General features: G+C 41.9%; 1 protein-coding gene and 1 pseudogene across 2 annotated transcripts; both read left to right on the top strand.

The window, feature by feature from the left end:
* Nucleotides 1-1,205: 1,205 nt before the first annotated feature.
* Nucleotides 1,206-5,010, top strand: SPMIP10 (sperm microtubule inner protein 10; the record flags this gene model as incomplete). The annotated part of the gene is made up of 3 exons (XM_082835657.1): nucleotides 1,206-1,303; nucleotides 1,884-1,992; nucleotides 4,801-5,010. The coding sequence occupies exons 1-3, from the start codon at nucleotides 1,218-1,220 to the stop codon at nucleotides 5,008-5,010; spliced, it is 405 nt and encodes a 134-aa protein (XP_082691783.1). The 5' UTR covers nucleotides 1,206-1,217.
* A 5,331-nt stretch (nucleotides 5,011-10,341) lies between these two features.
* On the top strand, nucleotides 10,342-10,777 carry LOC309959231 (large ribosomal subunit protein uL24-like; annotated as a pseudogene). Its single transcript has one exon. The product of its transcript is annotated as a large ribosomal subunit protein uL24-like (transcript).
* The last annotated feature ends 10,723 nt before the right edge of the window (nucleotides 10,778-21,500 follow it).

Below are 21,500 nucleotides of genomic sequence, written 5' to 3'. Positions count from 1 at the left end.
ACTTACTCATGTAAATACTGCTAATTTTTCTAGTGAAAGTTACAGGTTTTTTTTTGTTTTTTTTTTTTTTTTTTTTGCGGTACGCGGGCCTCTCACTGTTGTGGCCTCTCCCATTGCGGAGCACAGGCTCCAGACGCGCAGGCCCAGCGGCCATGGCTCACGGGCCCAGCCGCTCCGCGGCATGTGGGATCTTCCCGGACCGGGGCATGAACTTGTGTCCTCTGCATCGGCAGGCGGACTCTCCACCACTGCGCCACCAGGGAAGCCCAGAAAGTTACAGTTTTTGAGGGACATTAATGCCTCAGGCTACTTCATCTTCAATGGATTGCTCCTCCCTCATTCCCCGCTTCCTGGATTGTTTTCATCAATTGTTATTTCCTTAACATTTGCAAACCAGATTTCTGGATTGTAGTACATCCTAATGTTATATATAGAAACCAGTGCTTCAGTTTTTAAGGTTCTGTAAAGTTTTGTGTATTAACATTACTCTTCTCTAAACCTTTCTGACTATCCAGATCTAGAAAGTTCTCTCCAGACTGTTGCCGGATGTGTATTCAGTTAATACTCTCACCAAGGCAGTGTACATTGCAGTCATTCTTCCTGCTCAGCCTAACATTTTTCCTCCTTCTGGCTAGGAGTATTAGCAGTAATAACCCTCCATGTCTCTGGCCTAGTAATTTAGGTGCTCATCCTCACTCATAACCTTTCTTTATTAAAATGAGTTTTGTTACCTAAAATACTCTGCGATATAACTCAAATCTTAGGAGATAAAATGGGTTGGATTGGTTTGGGTTTAGGCAAGTTTGATTTACACCTTGAAGTGTGTCTAAGTAATGGTGAAACAAATGGGACACATATCAACCACGTGCAGTATGTAAAGAGGAAAATCAGCTAAGGGTAAATAGTGTTAATTTGAAGTGATTATTTGTGAATAATAATTCTTTAGTCCAGTATATTTTCTAGTATCTGTCAAATTTGTAATATATCTGCAAGCATCCTTATTTTTTAAGTGTTCGTGATAAGAATGATGGTGTACTCAAGGTGTACTAAAACACCGAAAATAGCTCTAAGTGCCACACTCTTAACTTCTAAAGTAACTGCGATGGGTTGCTATGAAATTAGCAAAACATTGTTAGATCTGAGGCAGCAATGACATCATAATTAGACTAGTAGACTAGTGAAGTTCTAGATGAGAATTCCTGTCACTACTGGCAGTGATGGCTTCAGGCAAAGACACTTGTCCTATCTTACCTAAACTCACCAACAACTGTTCTAATGAGAATTCATCTAAGCCTGCTAATAAGTGAGGACTTAAGGGTTCTGGGTTTTGGGGTGGTTTCTTTGTTTGTTTTTTGTTTCTTTGTCTTCAATCTGGGAGCTACATAGATGAGGACGCTAATTCTGTGCTTCCCCTTGGCATCTATATAGAAAGCTTTATGTTCCAGAACAAAACAATGTGTGTGCAGAGAAAGCAAGTCTGACCTGAGTGTAGGGCATGTACTAAATTCAGAAGCTAAATTCGTTACTGGTTTTTGTGAGTGGCCAGTGATTCCTTTAGGTAATGAGTAGGCCTGAGGTAGGTCATGGTGTGCTGTCTTCCCCCATAAAGTCAGGCCAAAATGAACATCATGAGCAAATTGTAAAGGACAGCGTGCAGTTAGAGCTACAGATACCCAGGCCAGACTCTTGATCTTGGTGATACTCGGGGATTTAATGGCTTGGTTATCTACTAGGTGAGCCTCAAACAGTGACACAGCTCTGTGCTGCATCTGCGAGGGTCCAAACCTCACAGACACAGCTGCTTCCATTCCGTAAAATGAAGCTAAAATAATTGAATTTAGCTCACAATATATCCTTTCTTCTTGCTTTTTCCTAATCTTCAGGTGTGGTGAGATTCATTTGCCACGGTTTTCATTAAAGCATGGGATGATCCCAAGACGTTATGTAATGCCTTGGAAACAGAACATGAAATTCAGGAATGTGAATCTGAAGGTATTTTCCTATAGGTATTTATAATAAAAAACCTATACTATTTAATATATCTGTGAATAGACATATATAACTCTACAAAAGCTGCTTTGAAATTTATTTTTCATTTTTTCAGCTTTATTGAGGAATAATAGACAAATATGATTGTGTACCTTTAAAGTATACAACGTGATGCTTTGCTATACATTGTGGAGTGATTACCAAGATCAAGATAACACATTCATCACTTTACATTGTTGACTCTTTTTTTCTTGCAGTGAGAATGCTTCAGGTCTACTCTCAGCAGCTTTCAAGTATATAATACCGTATTATTAACTATAGTCACTGTGCTGAACATTAGACCGTTAGAACTTATTCTTCTTAAAACTGAAAATTTGTACCCTTTGTCTCATTTCTTCCTTCTCCCAGGCCCTGACAACCACCATTCTGTTCTGACAAAAACTATTTGATGCGCCTTCACATAAACTTGCAAACAAAAGTTAAATAGCAATATCTATTCAAATAACCCAATTACAAACTTAAAATAGATAAACCAAAAGATTTCATAAATATGTGTCTACCTTTTTCTCTACATAATGGCAACTCACAGCTGTTAAGTTCATCAGAAGTAGGCGCCATTAACATTAAAGCTACCGTACAGAGCATGTATTTTTTTTTAATTGAAGTATAGCTGATTTACAGTGTGTTAATTTCTGCTGTACAGCAAAGTGATTCAGTTATACATATATATATGTATATTTTATATTCTTTTCCATTGTGGTTTATCACAGGATATTGAATATAGTTCCCTGTGCTATACAGTAGGACCGTGTTTATCAATTCTATATATAATAGTTTGTATCTGCTAACCCCAAACTCCCAATCCAACTCTCTCCCATCCACCCTCCCCCTTGACGACCACAAGTCTGTTCTTTACAGAGCGTGTATTTTTACAGTTGTACTGCACACTCAGGTTGAGAGCTATGGGAACACTTTGGCTAGATTTACAGATAAGACCCCTTGCTCACTCAATGCTCTGATTCGGTAGTCAATAGTTTCAAAACATTTTCCAAATTCAGATTGATTGACCATTCGCTTGTGAAAAGGTAAGTTGTTTCTTTAAAGGAGATTATAATATTTTGTAAGAATCAGTAAGAAGAGATTTCATGTTAGGATTCCTAGGAAGAAATGTGTTTATATAACTAATTTCCAAATTTCTAAAGGATAAGCAATTAATGTTGAATAAGAATGTACGTTGTGAAGACAGAGATATTACAAAATATGAATATTATATGATATATAAAATACAAAAATATGGCTCAATTATTTTCTTATAAAATGCATACATACAGTGTAATAAATGAGGCTGCCATTTGCCTTGAGATGATTATTTTATATGTATTTTTATCTGATATTTTGAAAACAAATATGAAACTAAGGAAATCACGATTCAAATACCAGACTTAAACATCAAATTTGTATGGTTATTAAGACTTTCTAATATCTTAATATTGGGCTGTATTTCATGTAACTTAGTGGCTTATCAAGTCATTTTCAATGTCCTAAGTAGCTTTAGCATGGTGACAATATTAGTACTGACTTTATATTTTTCATTTACTAGAACTATCGGGTATAAACTTAGAGTTGAAGTCAATAATGAAGAACTGTTTTGAATGCATCAAAGCATTTCTGTTAGTCTTGCCCTTACTCTTTAGAGCTATAAGTCAGCATAATTCTTTCATTGTTATTTCACTTCTACAATTTAGTTGACAGTGTTCCTAACAACTTAAAAAATATAATTAGCGACTGATGTATGGAATATTCTACCATACAGAGTAAAAGTGAAAATTAAATGAGAATTACAGTGAAGTGAATGTGCACTGAATAAATGCTAGCTATGCTTTCTTTTCATTTTACCATTTTTCCTGATGATATAGCTCTTTAACAACATAAAAACAAGAACACAGCATAGGAGAGAGGGAGCGGCACCCCAAGACCAGGCCAGACTGCTGTTCAGCAGTATCAAAGAATCAGAAATAGATGTACAACTAAGAGAATCTTAAGTAGCTGTTATCTATCCAGCAGCAGGGTGCAGCAGCAGCTGCATACTGTGTAGCTCTTTTACTTAGTAGTTGGCGAAAGTTTTTTCATTCACATAGAATGTTTTATTCAACACTCAAAGAATCCTTTAATAATTCCCATTTTATGTTTGAGGAAACTGAGTCTCACGGTAGGTAAATGACTTGTACAAGAACACAAAACTAGTGAAGTTAAAAGTCAGTGATCTGACTCCAAGTTTATAGTCTGCAGCCCACACCACTGGCTCTTCCTGTTGGTCGGAAGACACAAGTGAGAGAGCACTGCTTTTGAAAAAGGGATATTGTTCTGCCCACTAGACCTTCCTTCTCAACAGGAACAGTTAGAAAAACTATTGGGCAACTTCCATCTCAATCTAATAAAGTGGGTTTTTTAAAAATTAATTAATTTATTTTTCTCTGCGTTGGGTCCTCATCGTCGCACAAGGGTCCTCTCCATTTGCAGCAAGTGAATGGGGGCCACTCTTTGCTGTGGTGCGCGGGCTTCTCATTGCGGTGGCTTCTCTTGTTGCGGAGCGCGGGCCTCAGCAGTTGTGGCACGCGGGCTCTAGAGCGCAGGCTCAGTAGTTGTGGTGCACAGGGCCAGTTGCTCCGCGGCATGTGGGATCTTCCTGGACCAGGAATTGAACCCGTGTCCCCTGCATTGGCAGGCGGATTCTTAACCACTGCACCATCAGGGAAGTCCCTAATAAAGTGATTTTTGGTGTGATATAGAGCATATTTTTTTTTCTTTTAGCATGCAGAAGCATGTGGGATCCATGCTGGCCCTTTGGAAGACTCTCTGTTTTTGAATCACAGTGAAAGGCTTTGCCATGGGGAAGATCGTAAAGTTGTCTTGAAGAAAATCCCACCAGAAATAAAAATTGCAGATATGCCTCTGCATTCACCTCTCTCCAAGTACCAAAGCACTGTGATTTCCCATGGCTTCAGGAGGCGACTGATCTGATGAAAGAAGAATAAAATGATAAAGTATTTCAGTCTCTCCCTCTCTCTCTCTCCCATAATGTTTACGTCCTTGTACATTTGTATTTTGCCTATAGGTTCAATTTGTTCAAAGGCTATAAGTCAACTGCATACTCTTTAAATTATACTAGCTTAGAAAGGAAATAGGCTGTGAGAATATCTGAGATGACGTGGGGGAACAAGGAAAACTGTCTCACTGAAATTAATTTCACACCAAGTAGTTAAGAAACAGCAGACGGATCCAGTCCTACCATCTAACCTTACCACACTCCTCTACCTTTCTCTCCTTCTTATTCCACCCTTATTATTCATTCCCTCCAAAACTCAGTGTCAAGAAAGCCAAACTGAAATAGAGTTGCAGGATGTGGAATTATTTTTGCTTCTTTTCTGACTGCTCCAACACCCTTCCTTCCGCTCCACTACACCACACACACACCCCTAAGGCTATAGAGACCGGCAGCTAATCAGCATGGTTATTAGAAGTGTTAGTAGACAACTCTGTGATACATCATACAATTTTAGCTGAGACATATGTTTCCATATTGGTTCAGTGTATCCAAGTATCAATTTCCTATAGTGAAGGATTGATTCACATAACTTAAGACATAATAATCACTGTATGCAAAAATGATGCACCACTGTGGAAGACAGTATGGTGGTTTCTCAAACAATTACACTCAGAATTACCTTATGATCCAGCAATTTCACTTCTAGGCATATGCCCAGAAGAATTGAAAGCAGGGATTTGAACAGATATTTGTACACCAATGTTCATAGCAGCATTATTTATAATATCCAAATGGTGGAAACAAGTCAAATGTCCATCAACAGATGAATGGATTGTTGGGGAGGAAGAAATTTTCCTCTACCCTTCTAGGTTCTTCTGACTGGCTTAAGAATTGAATTGACATGAGACAGATTAACAGGAGAAAGTCAAACAAAAGTTAAATAACATGTATACATGGGAGAGGCCCAGGAAAACTGAGTAACTCACCCAAATGACTGAAACCCTCACTTTGTTTTTAAATTGTATTTATTTATTTATGGCTGCGTTGGGTCTTCCTTGCTGCGTGCGGGCTTTTCTCTGGTTGTGTGGTGAGCGGGGGCTACTGTTTGTTGCGGTGTGTGGGCTTCTCATTGCAATGGCTTCTCTTATTGCAGAGCAAGGGCTCTAGGAGCACGGGCTCAGTAGTTGTGACACACAGGCTCAGTAGTTGTGGAGCACGGGCTTAGTTGCTCTGCAGCACGTGGGATCTTCCTGGACCAAGGCTCGAACCTGTCTCCCCTGCATTGGCAGGCGGATTCCCAACCACTGAGCCATCAGGGAAGTCCCTGAAACCCTCACTTTAAATACCACCTTCAGCTAAAGACAGAAGAGGATTTGGGAATAGTGATTTGGGACTTCAAAGGGAGGAAGGCAATTGACATGGAGATGGAAAAGTAAACGTTTGGTAAGTGTTTTCTGAGCCTGCAGAGACAGTGGGACACAGGGTGGCCTGTGATCTCTAAGAGTTTCCCCCACCACATCTAGCTCATGTTCTTTGCAGACATCTCTGGTGATAGCTCTATTCCAGTAATCGGCCCTCTATCTAAATTCCTTTAGGCACTTAGGGGGAAGGTCAAAAATTCTTCCTGAGTCTTCTGGGCCTTGATTGTTTTCAGCTTGAAATAATCCACATGCCAGAGACATTTTAGGTTGGCAAATTTTGTTTCCCTACAGATAAACAAAATATGGTATATGAATGTAATGGAGTGGATTATTAGTCAGCCATAAAATGAAGTTCTGTTACATGTTCTAACATGGGGAACCTTGACAACAGGCTAAGTGAATAAATAAGACATAAAAAGACAAATATTGTGTGATTTCACTTATATGAGATACCTAGAGTAGTCAAATTCTTAGAGATAGAAAATAGAATGGTAGTTAGTTACCAAGGGCTACAAAAGAGGGGAGAATGGGGAGTTATCATTTAAAGGGTAAAGAGTTTCAGTTTGACATGAAAAGTTCTGTAGATGGATGGTTACACGACAGGGTGAATGTATTTAACGCCACTGAATTGTACACTCAAAAAGGGTAAAAATCATTAATTTTATGTCATATATATTTTACCAGAATTTCTTTTTTTAAAAAGACCATAGTGGGTCTAAGCTATGCTTCATTCAGCCAAGTGTTCATATCTGATAACAGCACCGAGGAAACTATTACAGAAAAAGAAGGAGCTGTCCATCTAATAACAACTTAAAAATCAGCAAAGAAAGCATCAATAAATTATTAAGGAAGATAATTTAAGTGATACTGAACTGAAGCAGGGTCCACTTGACAATTTACTGACACTGGGTTGTGGTGAAGGAAAATACAGCATTTATTGTAGGCACCAAGCAAGGAGAATGGGCAGCTCATGCTCAAAAGAACCAAACTCCCCGATAGCTTTCAGGGAAAGGTTTTTAAAGGCAACATTCAGGGTGAGGGTTGCAGTGGGTATGACTTTCTTCTGATTGGTTGGTGGTTGTTAACAGGGTGGTGTTTCAGGAATCTTATTCACCAACCTGGTTCCAACCAGTATGGGGTCTCTATGCTTGTGGTCAGCATGTAGTCACCATCCTCAGCCTGGGTGAGAGTCTTTGTCCCTGCAGAACAACTCAAAGATATGTGTCAGATTGTTGTATATATCCCTTGAGGAGGAAGTAGGCCTCTGTTTTACTGCTGAGCTATTGTTTCTTGACTGCTTTTCCTGTGTTTGCATTCCCTCACTTCCCTAATTAATAACTGCTTGTGCCTGCTCTTTGGAACTTTGGGAAGGCCTAGGAGACCAAAGCCTTTTTCTACAAACAAGAAATGGGAGACACAGAGGGGCTTTTGTACCTAGGAAGGCTCTGCAGGGTCCTGCTTGGTTTCAGCTTCAGGTCTTCTCAGCTTGTCTCTCCCAGTGTGGAACCACCACCTTATGATCTGGGACAAGGAGAATTAGGGCCCCAGTATTCTCAGAGCCTCTATGCCCAAGGCAGAGCTTCCATCCCATGAATTGGGGCTGAGCAGAAAAAAAAAAAAAGGAGTCCCCCACCTTTTGGCCACACTTGCATAGAACTTAGCTTCAGAATCAGGTAGCCGGGGTCAGGATGAGAAATGCTGATATCCTGCCCTGCCTAGGAAGACAGCCCTCTACCTGGGATCTGTGGGGAGAGGAACCCTGTGCTCTTGGCTGCACCAGTCAGCAGTAGAGTTTCCACTATGGTGAGCTGGGAGGGGAGAGGGGAGAAGTGGGTCCTGGATCAAACACCTCAGGGTTCACTGAGCTTTAGGAGATTTCATTAAATAAATATTTCTTCATTTGCTGTATGCACCCAGGACCACGTCCAGAGACTTTAAATGGCTGTCCTTTTGTAATTATTACTGATTTTTTTTTTGGTAGTGAGTCTGAAGAGCTCCTCACATTGTCATGCTGGAAGTGAAACTCTAGCCTTTTAAAAATTGTTCTAAGGAATCCCGTAGTCCTTTAGATCCAAGTTCTCAAGAGAACATAAAGCCCAGTCCGAAGAACTAGAAGAGATACTAGAATATATCTGTCTTGGACTTCCCTGGTGCACAGTGCTTAAGAATTCGCCTGCCAATGCAGGGGACACAGGTTCGATCTCTGGTCCGGGAAGATCCCACATGCCGTGGAGCAACTAAGCCTGGGTGCCATAAGTACCGAGCTTGCGCAATAGAGCCCATGAGCCATAACTACTGAGCCTGCATGCCACAACTACTGAAATCCACGTACTAGAGCCCATGCTCTGCAACAAGAGAAGCCATCGCAATGAGAAGCCCGTGCGCCACAACGAAGAGTAGCCCCCACTCACCGCAACTAGAGAAAGCCTGCAGGCAGCAACGAAGACCCAACACAGCCAAAAATAAATAACAAAAACAAAACAAAAAGAATATATCTGTCTCCTCAACTGACAAGTACTAGAGCCTAAATAAAGGTATGTGAGGAAGAAAACTGTGAAATATAATTTATATAATTATGTCATTCTACCCACACTTCAGTCCAAACTTGAGAAATTGCCAGGAGGACAATTTATACATCTAATTTAAGAAAAAAAGAAAAAAGCAGTTCTGAATTTTAAAAGCTATTTAGGATAAATTGAAGATTTTTGCTTCCTGTAATTCCCTACTTTGCCTCTAAAATAGACCTGAGCCAACTAAACCACTTCTTCTCAAGAGTAAGCATTGACAGGACTATGTTCCTGTCAAGTATTTCTCCATTATTTTCTCTTCCATTGAAAACAAAAGAAAATTTGGCTGGTGGTGGGATAATTATCAGCAAGATCTTTAAGTTAAAATTCGAGATACTTCTCTGTGTTTATACCACTCAACTAGAATTTAAAATCCAAGGTGACACCTGAGGCTCAATTTCACAGCAATGAGGAATAGGAATGCTGCAGGACATCCTGAAGAGGTTCACCTCTCTATGAAGGGGTGCCTAGAACTGCAGAAGCTCATTTGAGTAGGGTCTTTGTACATCTCTAGGAATAAACTGAAAAAAAAAAAACCCTTCAACAAAAGAATTGCACTGAGCAATGTACAGTGCTTGGTTCTTGCCTCATGAAAACACCTGAGTATATTGTTCTCATCCAATTGTGCTAATTGTGAGGTCTGGCCCAGTGACAGTCTCCTCACCCTATGGTATCAATTATTCTGTCCTACTTAATTTTCTCTAATTTTGTGTGACCCCTAAGTTATGTCCCAGGAAGTGATTCTCTTTCAGATTATTCCTCATCTAATGTCACTCTCTTAAATGTAAATTCTAATTTGTACCTTTGGCTTCCTCCTTTCAAAACTCCCCATTCCACTGTGGTTTAGTTTAAGACTGTAAATTTCCTTGCAAGAGAGCAGATTATGATGCTGCATCTTGGCCCAGGTGGGTTAGTCCCAGTGACTGGGAAATCTCTGGGATTTCCAGGGTCAAAAATGCCAATGGATATATTTTTCACATACTGAGAATATAGGTGATCATATTTGGCCTTTACTGATTAGCTTCCGTCAGCCTGAGGGGCCACCAAGAGCAGGTGAATAGGTGTACCCCACACAGGGGCGTCTGGCAGAGAAGGTGAGCAGCGGCTAGAATGGAGCCAGCACTACACTCCCCAAGCTGTGTGCATCTCAGTGCATAACTGGGACCCCAGCAACATGGGGACCAGTACAAAAGTCTTCACTGAAACTTCTCTGGCTTTTTTGTGATTTACCAATAAAAGCCTTGCTGTCAGAAAACATCTTTCTTCTTTTAAGAATGTGACCAAAACAGTGACCATTGCTGAAGTACCAGCAGCCAAGATGAAGTTCAATCCCTTTGTGGCTTCTGATCAAAGCAAGAACCAGAAAAGGCACATCAATGTACCTTCCCACATTCACAGGAAGATTATGTCTTCCCCCTCTTTCCAAAGAGCTGAGACAGAAGTGTATTCGATCCATGCGTATCCAAAAGGATGAGGAAGTTCAGATTACGCGAGGGCACTGCAAAGGGCAGCAAATTGGCAATGTAGCCCAGGCTTACGGGAAGAAGTATGTCACCGATGCTGACTGAGTGCAGCGAGAGGAGGCTAACGACATGACTGTCCATGTGGGCATTCGCCCCAGCAAGGTGCTTGTCACTAGACTAAAACTGGACAAAGACCACAAAAAGATCCTTGAACGTAAAGTCGAATCTCTCCAGGTAGGAAAGGAAAAGGGCAGACATAAGAAAGAAACAATTGAGAAGATGCAAGAATAAAGTAATCTTATATATAACTTTCATTAAAAACTGTTAAAATGAAAAAAAGGAGAATGTGGCAAAATGTGTGTGATAGAACACTAGATGGAAAGTCAAGGTGTACCCAGTGTGAATAAAAAGAATGCATATGACCAGAAAACAGTGCTGGAAGCCAGTGCATCAAAATGTTTACAATATTAGTTTTGGATGGTGGAGTTATAAATGATTCTTAATTACATCCTCGTATCTTTGTAAATTACAGCAAACATGTATTTTTCTCCACGTGTGTGGAAAGCACTCCTCTCTGTTCTGCTGTCAGAGTTTTATATCCAACATAACTATCAACTCTTCTATGAAACCTATTTCATATCCTATTTTCTCCTGTACCAGTTCTCTCCACCTTAACCTTTTCCAAGTTGGTTCTCTGCCTAAGACTTCTCCTTCTTGACCAGAAGAGGTCTCTGCTGCGTCACTCAAAAAAAGACAAAGCTTTCTTTCTTTTTTTTTTCTTTTTTTAAAATGTTTTGTTGGTTTGCGCTTTTTTAAAAAGGTAAAAATTCTTCAGTGCCTCTGAAACTAACAAAATTTTCAAAGAGAGCATTTTATCAACGAAGGGGAGCTTAAACCCTTTGGGTACCGTCATCAGTGCCTTGCATTTTACTGAGCCACAGAGCAATTTCATCTGATATGTAAAAATTTGAAAACTAAAAAAGAGAAAACAAGGGAGAACACATTTAAACAAGAAAACATATCTTTTCTAGGGACAAATTAAAAGCCATCAGTAAAGCACTTCCAAGAGCATGGACTTCAGTTAGCCTGACCTGGCTTTGAATTCTGACTTCACTACTAACTGTGTGGCTTCAAGCAGCTCCACGCACCATATTCCTCTCTCTCAGTTTGTCATCTGGAAAAGGAGGCTACAGATAGCTCATTCATAGAGTTGTAAATAGTCTGTTAGGGAACAGAAAAGCGCTTAGCGTAACACTCAATAATGATGTTTAGATTCTTATTAGGCCTGTGGATAGACATATGGATTGGGTTGGGAGTTAAATTTTAGCCATACCATGGCTAACTCAGTTGCAAAGTAGCTTTTTCCCGAGAGGAAGAATATAGGAATAGCAGGAAATAGGAAATCCCCTCAAATGGGAAGAGGAACGCTTTTCATCAACCATCTTTGCTTCAAATATCACCCCTAGGGAAAAAACCCAAAAATTCATATCTCTAATTTCTTTTAGGGGCTAGGCTAGAATTTCTGTTCCAAGCTGCATCTTTCAAATAATTGTCTCACCAAGAGCCTCACATTCATCAGATGAGCTCCTCATCTTCCCCACTCTTCTTTTCAGGCCTACTGTTTTCTCCTGACTTAACTATTTGTACAAGTTATCTAACATTGGTAAATACCATCACCTAATAACGTCCTATGTTCTGGGTGCTCTGGGTCTCAGAAATCACATTAGATCCCGTCTGCTCCCCTTTCCCCTTCCCCACAAAGCCATTCAATCATACCTGTTCCTTGTAGGTAGATGGTAGTATCTTTAAGAGCTGTCTCCTCTTTCATTGCCCGTGAAGAGCTACTCTCCTCCTTGAACCACATTTCTTATGGTTCTGAGATGGGCCCCCCAGATTTGCATTTTTAACAAGCTTCCAGGTGAGGCTTATGTGTGGACCACACTAAGTACTGTCAACATGTCTAGAAAGTGGCGCTATGCAAGAAGCATATATAGAAGTTCCTTAAACATTATAGTTTGTCCAAAGGTAATCAAAGCCACAGCCCATGTAGCTGATACAGATTAAAGAATTTGGATCACAGGTAAATGGTTTTCACCACCTATAAGCCGCTTTGGTGCTGCTGCTATTTCATCAGTTCAGGCTGTTCCTTTTTATTGCTGAATAGTATTTCATTGTATGAATGTACCACAATTTATTTGTTTATTTATTTATTTATTTATTTATTTATTGGCTGCATTGGGTTTTCGTTGCTGCGCAGGGGCTTTCTCTAGTTGCAGTGAGCGGGGGTTACTCTTGGTTGAGGTGAGCGGGCTTCTCATTGCGGTGGCTTCTCTTGTTGCGGAACACGGGCTCTAGGCACGTGGGCTTCAGTAGTTGTGGCTCACGGGCTCAGTAGTTGTGGCTCACGGGCTCTAGAGCGCAGGTTCAATAGTTGTGACACACAGGCTTAGTTGCTCCACGGCATGTGGGATCTTCCCGGACCAGGGATCGAACCTGTGTCCCCTGCGTTGGCAGGTGGATTCTTAACCACTGCACCACCAGGGAAGTCCCCACAATTTGTTTATTCATTCACTCATTGAAGCTCATTTGCCTTTTGTGTTAGAGGTCCCCAAGACCACTTCCAGTTTCAATAATTCACTAGGAGGACACGCAAGACTCAGCATGTAGTCATACTCATGGCTATGATTTATTACAACAAATGGATATGTTACCAGATCAAACTTGGATCCACTTGCTGGCCAATCTACTGACAGGCCAATCTACTGACACTGGGTTGTGGTGAAGGAAAGTGCAGCGTTTACTGCAGGCCAACCAAAGAGTTCAGGCAGCTGGTGTTTAAAAGTCCCAAACTCCTTGAAGGCTTTCAGGGAAAGGTTTTTAAAGACAGGGTGAGGGCCAGGGTCGTGGGGTGTGTGATCAGTTTGCTGACATTCTTCTGATTGTTTCATGGTGAGGTAACAGGGAGTCAACATCATCGACATTCTGGTTCCAACAAGTCTGGGGTCTACATGCTTGTGGGCAGCACACTGTTAACTTCTTCCACCTGGTGGAGGTTTCAGGCTCTGCAAAACAGCTCAAAGGACATGGCTCAGAATATTATCTATAGCCCTTGCCCTTGGTTTAATGGCTAAAATATTATTGTTTTTTCTTGCTTGACTCTTTTCCTTTCTTTCTGCATTTTCTCACTTCTCTGGTTAAATTTACCCTTTAGAATTTGGGGAAGGCCTAAGAGGCTAAAGTTTTTCTACAGACAAGAGGAAGGCAGGGGACATGTCGGGGTGGGCGGGTTCTGTTCTGGAAGGGCCCCCTAGGGTTCTCCTCCGTTACAGATACAGAGCAAAATCAGCAAAGGAAAAAGGCACATGAAGTCCAAGGGACAGAGAGCACTAATTTCCAAGAGTCCTCTCTCAGTGGGAGTCGAACAGGGCAGACAGACTTAATTCCCCCAACAATGAGCTGTGACAACTCTGTTTTTAATTTGATCAGGAAACGTAACTTGTTCATCCTTTGGTCTTTCTGGAGATTTAAGAGAATACTTTGCAGGTACAGCAAGGTTCATTGTCATCCAGGTATTGCAAGACAAAGGTCATGTTTGCATTACAGTTTTCTCAAGCAATCGCAGGTGCATTTTATCCTAAGTGATTACTAGAAGATCAGTCCTCGACTGATGCTACCTTCCAGAAGAGAGCTAAGCTTTAGAGAGTCAACGAAGTCAGGGTGGTTTCCAGGAGGATGCAGATCTGAGCGACGGGTACGATGTGAGCCAATGAGAACTAGAAAGGACTTGCTACACACGGGAAAAGCATAAATAGAGGAAATGAGGAAGGGAAAAGCCACTGCATTTACAGAATGGTGAGGATATCCTGGGCAGAGAAAAGTTTCCTGGTGGGAAATAAAAGAAGGTAATCTTAGGAAAAGGGATCCAGCTTATCGAGGACTTTCAATCCCCAAATTAGTGATAGAAATAGATTACTATATAGAGAGTTATGTTAATGATCATGACAGAGTTTGAGAAAAATTAATCTGGCAACACTTCAAAGGATGGATTGGAGATTAAGCGATGAATAAACTTGTTTGAAAATAAACCCAGGTGAGAAGCCCCGATTAGGATCAAAGATATGTGGATGGGGAACAGAGGGCTCCCTCGAGACAGTTTATATTGGGGTGAATGAAGCACACGAGCAAGGCTTGAGCACATGGAAATAAGGTCAGCCTATCCTGGAGAGGAGTTTAGTTGCACTTGGTAAGTTACCTTTATAAATGAGGTCAGTAAGGCACTATAGAGCCTTTTTTTTTTTTTTTTTTTTTTGCTGAGGCTGCTTGTGGGATCTTAGTTCCCTGACCAGGGATTGAACCCCGGCCCTCGGCAGTGAAAGCACAGAGTCCTAACCACTGGACAGCCAGGGAATTACCTATTAGAGCCATTTTAACCTCCAAGAAAAGGTATAAAACACTTTCTACTAGAAAGACAGATGATAATGCAGAGGGGGAAAAAATCATTGTGTGGTATAGAAGTAGCAAGAGGTGCAGTGTTTTTTTTATCATGAAGTATTTTAAGAAAGCCATTTAGTGCGACTAATCTGTTTTCCCTTTCAAAGGTAGTTCATTTCAGTATAGCCTAATTAGGAAGGAATAAATAAGGCACCCGAGGTCAAGATTGGACCTGCTTTGTTAACTTATAAAAATTCAAGAAAGCAGTAATATCTAAGAGCTCATACATTCATATCTGAGATCTGATACATTTGGAATGAGCTATGAGCTGATGTGGGACTGTATATATATATATATTTTTTTTTGTGGTACGTGGGCCTCTCACCGTTGCGGTCTCTCCCGTTGCGGAGCACAGGCTCCAGACGCACAGGCTCAGCGGCCATGGCTCACAGGCCCAGCCGCTCCGCTGCACGTGGGATCCTCCCGGACCGGGTCACAAACCCGCGTCCCCTGCATCAGCAGGCAGACTTCCAACCACTGCGCCACCAGGGAAGCCCAGGCTGTATATTTTTAACAAAAGCTGAAATGACATTTTTAAAAAATTTTATTTTATTGAAGTATAGTTGATTTACAATGTTGTGTTAATTTCTGCTATATAGCAAAGTGATTCAGTTATACATACATACACATCCTTTTTCATGTTCTTTTCCATTATGGTTTATCACAGGATATTGAATACAGTTCCCTGTGTTATACAGTAGAGCCTTGTTGTTTATCCATCCTCTATACAATGTTTGCATCTGCTAACCCCAAGTTCCCAATCCATCCCACTCCCTCCCCGCTCCTCCTTGGCAACCACAAGTCTGTTCACTATGTCTGTGAGTCTGTTTCTGTTTTGTAAATAAGTTCATTTGTGTCATACTTTAGATTCCACATATAAGTGATATCATATGGTATTTGTCTTTCTTTTCCTGACTTTGCTTAGTATGATAATCTCTAGGTCCATCCATATTGCTGAAAATGGCATTTCATTCTTTTTTATGACTAAGTAGTAAGGAATAACATTTCTAATCATGCCACCAACTCAAATTTTCTCAGTGCAAAAACAACATTAACATGCTTTGAAGATGTACAGTGTCTTGAAGAAGTGGTAGAGTAAAAGCCAGCTGCTGCCTGTGTCATGCTGCTCTGTCAGATTCACAAGCTCAGTTTCTCCCTTCCTCTCCTCCTTCACCCCATTCCCCTGGCAATGGCCTTCCTTCGGCACTTCAAACATGCTAAGTTAGTCCCCATCTCAGAACTACCTGCAGTGTTCCTCCCAAGATTTTCCCGTGGCTGCCTCCTTCTCATCGTTCAGTTTTGTTTGTTTTTTTAAATACATTTATTTATTTTTGGCTGCGTTGGGTCTTCGTTGCTGCGCGTGGGCTTCTCCCTAGTTGCGGAGAGCGGGGGCTACTCTTGGTTGCAGTGCATGGGCTTCTCATTGCGGTGGCTTCTCTTGTTGCGGGGCACAGGCTCTAGGCGCGTGGGCTCAGTAGTTGTGGGTCGTGGGCTCAGTAGTTGTGGCTCACAGGCTCTAGAGCGCAGGCTCAGTAGTTGTGGCACATGGGTTTAGCTGCTCCGCGGCATGTGGGATCTTCCCAGACCAGGGCTCGAAGCCGTGTCCCCTGCATTGGCAGGCAGATTCTTAACCACTACGCCACCAGGGAAGCCCCATCATTCAGTTTTTAAACGGTATCCTCTCCTCAGGGAGGGATAGCAGATGCTGTTGGGAGCCCTGCCCATAGGCTCTTCACAGGCTGTGCATTCATCCCCCAGATGCTGTGGGTATTGGCTGCTCATGACTCAGGGCTTTGTCCTTTTATGGGGAATTGCTCTTGGCCGGCAGGAGCCTCCTCACCTGGCAGTGGGCCCGGAGATAATGGCGGTAAGTTACCTCCCCCACCCAGGGGAGGGTGGTGGACAAAGGCTAAGTGATGAAAGGATGTAGCAGCCTCCTCACCTCTGGGTGGCACAACTTCTGTGGTGCAATTCACGATTCAGGGCTTCCCATGGGATCAGGCTGAGACTAGACTCTTCCTAAAGCCATAGCTTTGCTGAACTTCATCCCCTGCTGTCCCCTACTTTTTTTACCTAATAGGTTTCTCTTTAAGATCATTTAAGCAGGAATTCCTATCTTAGGTTCTGTTCACAAGAAAGACAGCTGGTGAGAGAAGTGGTCCTAGGAAGCCAACTGGATCTAGATTTGGCGTTGGATAACTCATCCACTAGATGGCAATGAGAACCCTGTCATTGGTAGTGAGTGAACTATTGTTAGTGCTTGACTTGCTGTAGGAGTGCAGTTGCTAAGATTTTCACCTGCAGAGAACTAGGACAAAATATAGGTAGAAGAAGCTGCATTAAATTGTGCAATGGCTCTGGTATTTAACATGTATCAGGAAAACAGGGGAAAGCTTGGTACACAGGAATGCTTGGACTATTTTTGCCACTTCTTGGGAGTCTGTAGTTATTTCAAAACAAAAAGTTAAAAATGAAAACCAACAAACAGCAATAATGTAAAAATAATATTATATCCTAGGTGGAATGGTAAACATTAGTACCATCATTAAGGACTTCAGGGATACACAAACAATGGTTCCCACATACCCCCATTTGATTCAATAGCTTGACCTCTTCAAAAACCAAATTAATTGTGGCAGATGACATGGACTACCTGAAACTCAACCAAATAACCCCAATTGATGCCACTTCATTGAATGTGGTACCTTTATTAGAATAGATTAACATAGACTTTGGTATGTGGTGTAAAGCCCTAACTGACATCTATATCCTTTTCTATACCCATCAGAAAGGTGAATCAGTAAAAGTTTGCATTCACAAGGAATGGATAATAGTATATACAGTCACAGCTTTGCCTTAGGGCTACTTTAACTCTCCTACTCTCTGTCATAATGTAGTCCAAAGGGATCTGGATCATGTGGACATTCCACAGAATTTTACATTGGTCAACTATATTGATAGCATGATGTTAAGTGAACCTGATAAGAAGGAAATGGCAAGTGCTCTGGGATGCTGAAGTACACTTCAGAAGGTGGAAAAAAAAATCCTAAAAAAAATAAAGGAGACTACCACATTGGCAAGGTTTCTAAGGGCACAGTGTTCTGGTACATCCTAGGACATCTCCTCTCTGGTAAAGGACAAGTCACTGCACCTTGCGACTCCTGCCACCAAGAGAAAAGCACAGAGCATGGTAGGCATTTTGGAGACAGTATTTATGACATTTGGGAACACTGCTCCAAGCTATTTAGTGGGTGATGAGGAAGTTTACCAGTTTAAGTGGGACTCAGAGTAGAAAAGGGCTCTGTAGTGGATCTAGGTTATGGTATAAGAAACACTGCCTCTTGGGCCATGTGACCCCAAAGATTCTAGGGTACTCGATGTATCTCTGGTAGATAAAGATGCTGTGTGGAATACTTGGGAAGCCCAAATATGAGAATTGCAGGGCAGATGTCTAGGGTTCTTGGGCAAGGCCTTGTTACTTGTAGGAGAGAACTATACACCATTCACAAAACAGCTTCTGACACACTATTGGGACCTGGAAGAGACTACCTGATTACGAGACATCAAATGACTACGAAACTAGAGTTGCTCGCCACAAGCTGGGTTTGGTCAAACCTACCAAGTCATAAGATTGGGTACACCAGCAACATCCATCATAAGCTGCAAACAGTATATCTGAAACTGGGCTCAAGCAGATCCCCAAAGCATAATAAAGCTGTGCAAACAAGTAGATCAGAACAGCTACTACTTTCGTTACTCTTACATACACACTTTTCCTTCAGCTCATAGCTGTAGCCTCTTAAAGTTTTCCTAGGACCAGCTGATAGAGGAGGAAAAGTCTTCTTCTTGGTATATGAATACATGTTGAAAATAGACTACTCGTACGCTACAGCCCACTCGTGCTGAAAGACGGTGGTGGAGGAAAATTATCTCAGTGGGTAGAGTTTCAGATGGTTCTCCTGGTTATCTACTTCATGTGGAGAGAAAACGGGCCCCCAGAAAAGTTATTCACAGATTCGTGGGCACTAGCAAATGGCCTGGCTGGTCAGTCAGTGGCTGGGAAAGAGCAAGACTGGAAAATCATAGAGCAAGTGTGGAGAGCACTTGTGAGTGGATCAGTGGGAGTGAGCGAGAAGCCCTGGTTGATGTCCACCAGGGAGTGTCGGCTGCAGGTGAGGCACTAGCCAACCACGGCACAGGAAGAGCCACCCAGCAGACGCCAGCCAGCTTCTATCCTCAGCCCCACCAGTCCTTTCACAGTTGGCTTATGAACAGAACAGGCATCGATGTGGGTTATGCATGAGTTCACCAGCATGGGCTCTTGCTCCACAAAGCTGATCTAGCTACTGCTGCTGCTGCATATCCAACCACCAGTAACGAAGAGCAATGCCGAGTCCCCCAGACAGCCCAACCCCTTGAGAAAGCCAGCTAGCTATATCAGACACCCTTCCTGCTGGGAAAGAACAACAATTCATGGTGGTATTATCATACCCTGAGGACCACCTGCAACAGTCAGAGTTGTAATTTGTTCCAGTAACCCTTCTCTTATAAATACCAGAAATTGCACCAACCAGAATGTTGGAGGACCTGCGACCAGATGGAGTGACATTACCATGAAAAACAAGTGGCTCTGAGTGGTACAAAGTGTAGACTGTAGCAGATGCAGCTGGTGCCTTCCTAAATCCCCCTTACAGGCTGGTGTGCCAGTGTTGGCTGCTAATGGCCCACACCTGCGCTCTGCCCCAGGGGCTTGCATTTGGCTGAAGGGAGGTGCCTAAGTCAGAGATGACTCTTCCTTCCACAGTGTACAGAGACATCTGTCTAGCCATGACTACATTTCCCAGCTTCTCTTGCAACTAGATGGGGACATGTGAATAGTTCTCACTGAGAACTATTGAGGTGAATTCTCTCAAGGCCAAGATTGAGAAGCTTTCTCCATTTGTTCTTTCCCCTTCCTCCTCCTGCATGCAAAGGGCATGAAAACCCTGGCAAGAGGAGGCCACAAGATAAAAGGAGCCTGGGTTCCTGAGTCACCATGTGGAAGCTGCCACCAATCAGGAACACATGTATTGTTAAATGACTGTGGGTTCTTTTGTTACAGCAGCTGCATTACTCTAATATCCTCTACCTGTGAACTCTAACGGGATTCCTGACATACTATGAAGTGGGACTGGATGCTTCTGAAGGCCCCTTCTGATACAGATTCTCTGATACATTTCTTCTGAAATTTATGAATTATTGTACTTGAAGGTTATGTTGTTAAATAGTATCATTTAATTATCCTATAGTAAACATAGTAAAGTTTAAAACCACTGAGTCAGAAGAACTGGATTCCAGCTCTGGCTCCTCTACCAGCCTGTTATAGAGTCTGGAAAATATAACCTTACCTCTCTGAGCCTCAGTTTCATCAACTGTAAAATGCAAATAAAATGCAATGTGAAAGGGACAATATGACCTCTAAGGTCCTTTCTAGCTCTTGTAGTCCTTGCTTCTCTGTATAGTATTAAAATAAATCTCTTCAAAGAATGTACAGCAACAGCTCTTTATAGCCTGGGAGAAGTGGGAGCACAGCACTTTAGCGCATTATATATTGCACTAAACTTAACCTATAATAAACCCTTTAATCACAGAGTTATCTTTTATTATTGGACTTCAAAATTTGGAGGTGAGTCAAAGACACTGGGTTCTTTGCTTTTGGCTCTAGGTATAGTCAAATTGTCTCGAACAGCTCAAATACTCCATTCAATTGAGGCAGTAATTGGGGATGATTTGTATCAGAAGTAGGAAATAGGGCCAAGTGAGTCCAGTGGGAAATGGCTGTTTGGCAATGCCAAGGAAACACTCCAGGGCACTGGGCCATGACCATGTCAGTGACACAGCCCACACTGACAATGAATCCAACAGTAAACCGTAAGCTGATTGAAGTTTTGTTTCCTTTATAAACAAATAGGCGTGGCTGTGTTCCAATAAAACATTGTTTACTGGTTTCGGTTATTATTATTTTTTAATTAACAAACATAAAGAAGTCATTTAGAACAGGGGTCCCCAACCCCCGGGGGGCGGACCGGTACCAGTCCGCAGCCTGTTAGGCACTGGGCTGCACACACAGCAGGAGGTGAGCGGCAGGCGAGCAAGTAAAGCTTCATCTGCCGCTCCCCATCCCTCTCCATCACTGGCATTACCGCCTGAGCCATCTGCCCCCCAACCCCCATCCGTGGCAAAATTGCCTTCCACGAAACTGGTCCCTGGTGCCAAAAAGGTTGGGGACCACTGATTTATTTATTTAAATTAAAAAACATTTTTTTAAATTTATTTTTTTAATTTATTTATTTTAATTTTTAAAAAATTTTTTAAAAATTTATTTATTTTACTTCTGGCTGCGTTGGGTCTTCATTGCTGCACGTGGGCTTTCTCTAGTTGCAGAGAGCGGGGGCTACCCTTCATTGCGGTGTGCAGGCTTCTCATTGCAGTGGCTTCTCTTGTTGCAGAGCACAGGCTCTAAGCACACGGGCTTCAGTAGTTG

The sequence above is a fragment of the Leucopleurus acutus genome, assembly GCF_964270905.1.
Source record: "Leucopleurus acutus genome assembly, chromosome: 3".
Lineage (NCBI taxonomy): Eukaryota > Metazoa > Chordata > Mammalia > Artiodactyla > Delphinidae > Leucopleurus > Leucopleurus acutus.
The sequence above is the reverse complement of the archived record's forward strand: the minus strand, read 5'-3'. Positions and strand labels throughout refer to the sequence as shown.